This window comes from Dromaius novaehollandiae, chromosome 16, assembly GCF_036370855.1.
Source record: "Dromaius novaehollandiae isolate bDroNov1 chromosome 16, bDroNov1.hap1, whole genome shotgun sequence".
NCBI lineage: Eukaryota > Metazoa > Chordata > Aves > Casuariiformes > Dromaiidae > Dromaius > Dromaius novaehollandiae.
This window is the reverse complement of record NC_088113.1, coordinates 2,669,209-2,679,196: the sequence shown is the minus strand read 5'-3', so window position 1 is coordinate 2,679,196 and position 9,988 is coordinate 2,669,209. Positions and strand designations below refer to the sequence as shown.

The 9,988-nt window shown below is 45.1% G+C and overlaps 1 protein-coding gene across 1 annotated transcript; it reads right to left on the bottom strand.

Annotated features, from left to right (window-relative positions):
- Positions 1-1,645: 1,645 nt before the first annotated feature.
- On the bottom strand, positions 1,646-9,531 carry PXMP4 (peroxisomal membrane protein 4). The gene is made up of 4 exons (XM_026115587.2): positions 9,253-9,531; positions 8,732-8,794; positions 7,922-8,120; positions 1,646-7,053 (listed from the first exon to the last, which is right to left on the bottom strand). The coding sequence occupies exons 1-4, from the start codon at positions 9,366-9,368 to the stop codon at positions 6,790-6,792; spliced, it is 642 nt and encodes a 213-aa protein (XP_025971372.1). The 5' UTR covers positions 9,369-9,531; the 3' UTR covers positions 1,646-6,789.
- Between the last annotated feature and the right edge of the window lie 457 nt (positions 9,532-9,988).

Below are 9,988 nucleotides of genomic sequence, written 5' to 3'. Positions count from 1 at the left end.
CCACTAATAAAAACTCAACACCAGCCTGTAGATTCTTTCAGTAAAAGTGGCAGGGGGCATCAAGGCTGCTCTGCCCCCTGCTCTACTCTTCACACCCAAACAAGACATTCCTCCTCCAGCCTCTGTAGAACAGAGAAACACAAACGCCTGCTTCCCCTCTGAGTCACTAAAAGCCACTCCATTTGACAAGGCTCCTTGACTTAGGGAATAAACTGGCCTGAAGAGGAACAAGGACTGAAGTGTTTCCCTCCTTGCTCAGTGATGTGTTGGTTGAATAGACTGGGAGTCACCGAGGAACACATCTGGAAGTAACGTCTTTTCCTCAGTGGTTCCTTCTGTGCTCCTAAATTTTACCTAGACCCATGGCTAGACGCTGTGACTTCAGCCAGTCCAAGTTTACTTCCCAGCAGGTTCACAGTGACACTGGGGCACCCATGAATCCAAACGGCAGGCACGGTGTCATAGCAAAAATTGTAGCTCACTCATTAGAGCTTCACTTGGAGGGGAAGAAAGGCTCAGACACATTATGGTGCTTGCAGGGGTGTGGGAGGGTGGGAAACATCTCAAGATAGGACTGAAATCAGTTTGGAGGTGTTAACTTGCCTTTGTGTGGGCCTGGGCTAGACATTCCAGCATTACAGCAGCTAAGAAGCAAGAGGTCTTGTTTCAAAGCTTCTCAGCAGTCCTATCTCAGAGCGTACCTTCTGCTCCAGATCAGGACCTCCCTTTCTGCTGCCAGAGTGCCATCAGGCGCACTCGGGGACTGCTTTATCTCCCTTACCACAGCTGTTAACTCAACAGCAGCCTTTCTTCATACCTCTTATCTTGGAAGAGGCTTCAAAATCATTTGTGTGTCCTTATTTTGTCTAGTTAATGGGAGGAGCAGGTTCAGGCTGGTGTCCAGCATCTTGTACCTGTGCCCTACTCTGGTAGATCACTCTGCCACAAGCTGTCTGCCCTAAAGACAAGTATTTGGGCCAGGACCAGGCACATGCACTGAAGCTGGGACTCCACATACTAGCAGGGCAGTCACCAACACAGGGGCTCCTCCAGCTTTCCACAGGCAGGTTAAACTGTTCAGTAAAAGGCCTGACTCTCTGCAACCTGCTGCCTGCATTCCTGTCAGACTACACGGAGACCAAGGAGTAGTTTGCCCTGTAACCATGCCATCTGAGGAATACCAGAAAAGGCCAGATTAGCTATTCTAGCTGCAATGCAAGATCCATTCATTTTTCTTCTTACAAACCTGTTCTTTCCTGTTTACACTGCCTAAGTGTGTCCAGTTTGTACGTGTTATGAACTACCCAGCCAAGCCCAAATTTGACTCACTTGGTCTGAGGGTATGGCAACGCTGAGCAATCCAAACAGCTAGCACACAGGAAGATTCATGCTACAAAAAGATGACAGCCACCGCAGTTCGCCTTTGCAGCTAGGATCCTTATCTTAGCTAGCCAGTGTTAGATCCGACAGCTAAATCTGATGGTGTGGTCAGACTAGCACTGGCTATTGTCCCCAGCTGGTAACATGAGGACACAGCTGATGACAAAAATACAATTTGTGCATTACTTGTCTACATACAGTACTAGTAACGTGCAATAATTAAACATTAGCTTAAAACTTTTAGCTCAGTGATGACAGTAAAGAATTAGGACAGAAAATTGTTTTTTATTATAGAAAACACAGTAATATCCAAAGACTGATTATACAGAAATAATCTTCAAATGAGGTTGGCAGGAAACCCGCACTGGATTGATGTACTATACCAGCTACAGAAGTTGATTCATAGCGGATAGAGCTATTTCGGCAACAAACTGCCCACTCTTCCGCACTTTTCGCTCCCCCTTTTTTTAAGCCAAAAAGCAAGTTGTTCCTATGAGCATTCTGATCAGCATAACTACAAGTTACCTGAGTTTATGTTCTTCACTGTATTCTATGCTGTCAGCAAAATCAGAGCCTGCATTACACAGCAATTATGAACAAAAAGTACAGACACTGAGACCAAAAGCAGAGGTAGCAATACTTGGGTTACAGAGCATTTAACTTACTTTTCCCCCTCCACATTATTAGTCTCATAAGGAAATATGACAGATGAAAATTCTCCAGAGTACAGAAAAGGGTTACCTCCCCCAGCAATCTGGTGTGAACATACAGGTTGAAAATTCAAGATTAGCACCCCTAAATATTAACTGTGGCACACAGACGTTACGCTGCATAGCATTACGCCTCTTTTTTTTTTCCCCCCCTTCTCCTTATCTGCTGTATTTCAAAACCAGCATTAGAAAACTCAACACATTCTGCTCAGGTTAGCATGATCCAGGAAGACAAACAGGACCTGGCAAATAGGAAACAGCATGCCACTCAAGATATTATCCAAAGGTCATATTTGTGCTGATGTAGTGAAAAGAGTTTGAATCATAACAGTTTCTCCTATGTGAGAGTATCTGCACTGGTTATTGGTTACTCCACTAGCACCAGTCACCCACACAGGCTCCCAACTGGCTGCTGAGCTTTGGCCGAGTGCAAGAGGGATGATCCTCTGCAGTCAGAGGCAGATCCCTATGGGCACCCAGTTCTGGGCTACTCCAGCAGCCAGAGATCGTTCCCTCATTTCTCACACTCACTCTGCTCAGTTAAAAGCAGAGCTCAACCTGCTCTACTGGGGCAAGGAGTCTTACAGCACTGACACAATCCTTCTCAAGCCTCTCTGGCCTGATCTAACTGTGGCAGACAATCTAGCCCTGAACAGAGGCAGGTATTGCCCATACACAGACAGTGGCTAGGACAGAGTACGCTGTCATCCTGTGAACAGAGGTCCACAAGTTACAGCTGCAACATCTGCAAACACTTCTCTATAGCACTAACTGGACAAGCATAGTTTTTTCTTTCAGAAGTACCCTCCCTTAGCTGAATATTGAAGGACCAGATACAGTACAGAAAACCTTAGCTAAATCAAATATCATGCACCCATTTAATTTTCATCTGTTAAATAACATAATTGTCCTGGAGATTGGTCTCCAGTGACCCTAAAGAAGAGCACTAATATAAGAGCTATATTCCAAAGAGATGTCAAGCACAGTGGGTATGCCAGGACAGCGTGCAGCATCAGTAAATAACCCTGAGCTTGCTTTATTCCCTCATAAAATAAATGATTAATAGCTCAGTATAGTCAGTCTGCTGTTCAAGCCCTGGTGAAAGCTTTTGATCAGTTTGACTCATTACACTTTAAAATTGCCTCTGTAAAAGAGACAAAGTCTGAAGGAGGAAAAATCATTGTAAAATGAACACTCCGGTTTTATCCAGAAAGCCCACTTTTTCCCTCCACAAACCGAGCTAAGCATTGAACTACTACGCTCCTCTTCAGAGGCACTCAGCATCTCACAGAGCCAGGTGCCTGGGAAGTAATAGCAAGACAGAGTAGAACTGACGTAGACAAACAAAACATGCTCATCTTAAAAATCAAAACAGATCAGAGTTGAGAGAAAAAATGGTGTTTCTCTGTGATTCTTAAGCATTTGGCCGATTCGCAGGTGGTTTCCCAACTGTCTCTTCATTTCTTTTCGTTTTAATGCTAATAAAAAAGGAACACAAATGGGGACTCAATTCCTCACACAATGCATTGGGGGAGGGTAAGGAGTGTAACTTATGTATCCAAAAGTCTGACTCAGACAAATTACTTCTAGTTCACTTCCTTACTACACACTGGCATTGTTCAGACACATCGGTAGCATAAGGGGTTCATCCCCAGCTATCTGGCCATAGAAACAGCAACGTGTACTAATGCTGTTAAAGAAAAGCTCCAATTACTTCCCTGGGGAAAGAAGTGACTTGCAGCTTAACGTTCTGCCCACACACAGCAGGAAAACAAACCATCTGCAAAAGCACAGCTAATGGCTACGGCCACAGAGAACTTGCTCCTGTGATGAGCTCCAGTTTGTTTTCCAGGGACAGCAGCTGGTTCCTGGATCAGAAGTACAGATGGTTCAAGTCTCAGGGACAACTTACTTTGAAAGTTAGGTTGGTGACAGATTCCCAAGAGAAAGAGGAACTGAGAGAGACTGATGGCCACTGTTGCCAGATTGATACCAGAACCCTGTCACTGGCTTGTTTTTACAGTCTAGAGAGGCCCAAAGATACTGTGGCAGCATAAAATGGGTGAGACAGGTCACTATCACTTCACAGAGCGAGAGAAGTGCTTCCACAAGTAGCCACAGGGTTTCAAACTCAGTATAATTACTAGCAACAGAAAATCACTTCAAGTTTAAGAGAATCAGAAGCCTTTCTCCAAGAAATGAATGCCACGTATAAATTTGAAAGGTTAGAAATTTCTGATAGACAAACAGTTCACACAGTCCCCATGTTTTGCTGCAGTAATTACATATGGTCAAGGATTTATAAGTCTAATACTTCAAGGAAAAAATTCCCAATTAAGCCACACCTGTCAGAGTTCGGGTTTTCTGAAATCCCTTCAAAGCTTCTAGGAATTCAGCAGTATTAGCAGTTTTTAACATTCTTTTTATTCAGAAGCCTTACCATTGTTTCAAATAAAGTGCAGCATTCTCCTGCCAAAACACATTGTTTCAGATATCCACCAATGGTGCAAATAAAGACATGATGTTTTTAAAGAAATCATAACTTAAGTAACTTGAGTATTTTTTCTATACTTAAATCTTTGAATATTTAGTTTAGTGCAAATATGTTTATCTACAAAGACACAAAACCAGCTCCTAACTTCGACAGACTCTGGAAAAGCTATCAGATGAAATATTGATCTCTGTTCCAATTTAAGTATCCAGTACAGACTGCAAGGTAAAATCAAAGATAAGTTAAAGGTACCATAGACAGTTGTCAGGTCAAAGCAGTATCTTGTCTTTTGAGCATTATATTATCTATGGATATGGGCATAAAGAAGCTTCCATCTTTAAACTGTAAGCTCTCGCAATGGATGTAGTTCTCTCCCAGTGTTAGATCCAGTTAGAAAGGTAGAAGACTCTATTCCTGCTCAACCTGAACCACTCAGGATGGGATTTGATCCTGAACATCACAACACCAGGCAGACTACTGGAAGTGGAACATTTCACTCTCCATCTTGCTCACACAGAGTGAAAAATAAAGAGCAAAGTAGCACTCAAAAATGCATAACAGTAACAAAAGAGCCTAGGCGAACAAGAAAAAATTACTTAAGATGAAACTGAAAATCTTTTCTCCTCAAAAGCTGCCTGAATTTAAGTAACAGATGTACTATTTCAATCCTATCATTAAATATGACAAATGGCTAGAGCCTGGAGCATAAGGAGACTGCAGAAAGATCATGAAGAGCAGAATCAGCAGGGTTATAAAATGGTAAATTCAGGTCAGGATGGAAAAGCAGATGGGTACGGAGAGAGAGAACTTTGTTTAAACAACTAAAGGCGTAAGAGAAGCAAGCAAAATAATCCTGACTGAGACAAAAGGGAAATGATTAGCACAGGGTGCTTAATGAACCTCTTATGATATCACCACGTAAAACCAGTACATCAGGAATTACTTTAATGTGCATCATTAAGTGAATGGTATAGTGTCATATAGCAGTGTAAGTGCTTAACAGTATTAACAGTTTGGTTTTATTATTACTAAAACAGTACTTGTTCTGATGAAACAGAAAATCTCTTTCTCAGCTACCTAGCCAAGCTTCTGTTTAAACCCAGTTTATGCTGCACTGTTCCTGGGACTCAATGGCGTATTTTTAAGAATGCCGATTGGTATATTCATCCACGGCCTCAACCTGGCCCAGCAACAAACCTGAACGAGCTATGGGTACATTTAAGTCTGACTGCCGCTAACAAGCGCTAGTGCTGTGGAGCGTAGATGCTGGACCTAAGACAAAACTATGTGCTTATCTCCCACCAAAATAAAAGTGCTAATTAAAACTGTAGATCTTTGCTACATATAAAGCACCCAGTGTGGTATCTGAGAGCATGCAATGCATCTCAGTCTGTCTTCTAAGGAGTTTAAGTTGCTTATCCATTTATTTTTGGCATTTAGTTCAAGCAACATTTAAAAATAGTAAGTTTTATAAGTTACACAATATAAATTAGTAGACTTTGTAGGACAGATTCAGTCCAAGTGCATGAGAGAAACCGAGCAAAAACAGTCCTTCCAAATCTGATTTACCAGACTTGTACCAAAGAATCTTAACAGTTTTACACTCAAATGTCTTCTTGTCTCCCTGAGGGAAAACTGCAGAAGCTCTCTTAAGGAGCACACACCTGTCCTTGCAGCCATTTAGACTGGATTTCTGGTATTTCACAGAAATCAATAAATTATGCTCTTGCTTTCAGAACTGAGCAGGCCCCCCCACTTCCATGTTCCCATTTCAGCGAGCACAGAGGCAAAGAAAAATACTTCCAACTTGCAAGCATTAAGAAAATTCCTAAAACATTTTGTTTTAATGATTAGAGAAATATTTTCCCCACTTACTGTCAGGTTTTCATATTCAGTTTCTTAAAAAAATACGTAGCTGTAGGAAAAAAGAGGTCCCTAAAAAAAAAATAGACTTATTTTAACTGAAGTTTCCTAAAGCATTGTACTCCCACTGAGGCACTGCGACAAGTTTCTGTGGGACGTTTATGTGCTCTAAACGGAGCCAACAGAAGACCAAACTAATCAGAACAGTTTGGCAAAGACCCAAGAGGCAACTCTACCGGATAGAGGCTAATTTAAAAAGTTCATCAGTAAAGAGCACCAGAATAACCTTTTTCCTTAACGGTTGGAATGTACCATCCCATTCAAAGGTGCTCCACGATGAACCAACTACTTGCTTGTACTCCTTTTGTTATAAATGAGAAAGTCAGAAATGTCATGCCATACGTTACTATCATCATACAGATATGTCATGGAGGACTGCAGAGAAGGTTGCAGAGTTTGCCGGTGATATTCAAATAGCCAGAGAACTGTCCCCCATATCAGAGCAGCGACAAGTGGGAAGGGATCCTGCTTCGGCTGTGGGACATAGCCCTTTTCCACTGCCAATCGAGACAAGCCAAACAGCATACGAGACAGCAGGTACATGATAATCTGCATGAAGAGAAAACCCAGAGAATATTACGCAAATGACACAGGAAGTAAATTGCAACAAGTTAAGTGATTTAGAAACAGTAAGCCAGACAGAGAAGTGGAAACAATTTACCCAATTTAACAACCAGTTGGGTAAACAGACTGTAGGCTAACATAACAAACAGTCTTTAAAACTGGAGGAGACATTTGTGTCATCCCTATATTCTTCAAGTCCTGTTTCCCTATTGGTGCTCTGATCTAGTGAGCAACAGGTTACACCTGATGCAATATATCCTTGCAGTTGCAAATCAGTTGCACAACTTGTATCTTTGCTTGGTTAACACCACCTTAGATGCTGATATGATAGTCAGAGAGCAGCCCTGGTGGCCTGCCAAGCAGATACAGAATCAGTGGTCTGGACACATCTTAAAACCATACTAGAAGTATGCTCCTGTAGGGTACTGCACAAATTAATACAATATTGGTTATTTTTGATTAATCTGTGTCCATTTTATCAACCCAAAATAAAGCTGATATCAACCAGCTCTACATTAAACTTCTCCCAAGCAGTTTTTGTCAGTTCAGCCTATTTAGTTCATCTCTCAGCGTCACACACAGAGCTTTAAGTTTTGGTCAAAAGACTGTATGTGGCTGTTTTGGCCTCAAACTGCATGCAGCGTTCACTGAGGTGCACAACTACCTCTAGGACCTCAGTGTAGAGCAGGTGGTAATAAAACTTTTGCATATGCACAGAGGAATATGGTAGGGGAATAGTGCTACGCAACAAGAACCACCAAAAATATGCTAAGCTATACTAACCACTGACTGGCACATAACTATCCATCTGTTGTTTTTCTTTTTTAAAAAAGTTTTCAACAAAAACATTTACCTGGCTATTAATGGGGTTGTTCTCACCAAATACTAGCCAACCTCCAATGCAGGCTGCAAAGAAAGAATGAAATGGAATTTTTTTCCCCTGTAGGCGGGACTGCAACGCCATCAGACCCTTGTAGGTGAACACGAAATAAGCCAAGTTCCGGGAATGAGTGTACGTGGCCTCAGCAATCGATTTCAACTTCTCTCTTAAACTGAAAAAAAGAAACAGACAATTAGGAGGGCAAAAAATCAGTATCCCTGCACTCACTCAGCCCGGACATAACACCCCTCTCTGCCATCCTCTGGCCTGTCCATTTAGACTGATAGCTCTCTCCTCCCACCAGAGCATGTTTTCTACTTTTTGAGGGAGGAGAATTCACTTCACCTCTAGGTCACTCATAGATTGCATTCAGCACCTCTATTTAGGCTGCATTTTTGTGCAACGCTACGAAGAGTCAAGCAGCTTTTTTTTTTTTCTGCCAGAGTGTAAACCTCCACCATAAATGGGGAAAGCCACAACGTGCACTGGTGCAATCTGGCTTTCCTTATTTGAAAGCAAAGGAGGGTGCTGCTGCTTGTATCTCCAAATTTCTCATCTGCCCACTGGTTCTCATCAACTGTTGTATGAATGGCCAACCTGTGTGCGTGTGCATGCAAGTACACTTACGAGTTAACCTGCCTAGTTATCAAAACAACAGGACATGAACGTGGCACGCATGTCTTTCTGCCTTTTAAACCTGGGCTCATTGGAAACAAGAAAGCTTCACAGAATGAATGAGGACATAATTAACAGTAATGTGAAAATAAGAACCAGCGTCCATACCTTCCATTCTTGAATAGAAAAGTCATCACCAGGGCATGTGGTGCACGAATTTTTGCTCCATATCTGCAAAAATGATCAAATATTTCAACATTTTCCTGTTATTTCATCTGTCTGTTCTATTGACATCAGAAAGATGTTACCGAAGCAACTTCATCACCCATTTTAAGCCAGTCCTGTAGCAGCAGAACATCTAATCAGCAGAAAGCTGGGCTTCATGCTTAAGAGAACGTGCATCCCAAGTGAACACGGCCCCAAAGGCACCCTGACAAGGGTTAAAAGCCCACACACCAGGCAGGGAAAAGGAAATCCCTCCTCCAAACCCCTGCTAAAACACTTCTGGCCTTTCTACAGGAAAAGAAAGGGGCCGGACGTGCCCTCCCCAAGACCCCCGGGGCTCCTCAGCCCAAGACAGTGTTGAATAGAGGCTGCTGTGAGGAGGAGCAGCGCCCAGCCCCCCCACGCCCCGCGGGCCCGCTCTCCGGAGGTCGCCCGCGCCCGGCCCGCGGCCCCGCTGCACTCACACGGCGCCGTTGCGGAAGCCCTTGAGGACGGCGAGCGCGGCGTGGTAGCGGCGCTGCTGCAGCAGGGCGTTGACGGTGACGAGCAGAGGCCGCAGCGGCACCCTGCCGTCAGCCATAGCGGCACGATGCCGGAGGGGGGACGCCTTTAGGGAAGGCACCACGCCGGGGTCCGGGCAAAGTGGCGTCCGTGCGGGGAGCGGGGCCAGCACACACGGTTCCGCAACAGCGCGGGGGCGCTGCCAGCATCTGCCGCGCCCATTGGCTGGCTCAGCCGTCCATCAAACCTCTTGGCAAATAGGAGGCCGTGCGCTGCCGGCTCGTAGGCAAGCCGGAGCCAATCGGGGCGCTGCGAGACCAGGGCTCCGTGCGCGGAGCGGGGCCCCGCCGGTCCCCCCGTGCCCGTCGCCCCGGGGGCCGGGCCCGTCGTGGGCTGGCGGCGGGCGCCGGGGGACGCGGCCAGGTGCTCCGTGGCGCCGCCCGGGCGTTGCGCCGGGAGCCAGCAGCGAGGCAGCCGCGGTCGCTGCTCCTTGGAGTGCTCCCGGGCCGCTCCCGCTCGCCGCGGCGGGAGCCCCGGCCTCTGCCCCGCCGCGGGCTCGCCCCGGCGGCCGGGCCGTGCGGGTTTAACCCAGAGAGGGGTCGGGAGGCGGTAAGGGGGGAGCATTCGCCCCGTCAAAAGACACAAACGCTTAACCCCCCCGAAGCACCAGCCTTCCCGTTGGTTAGTTCTCCCGACTCC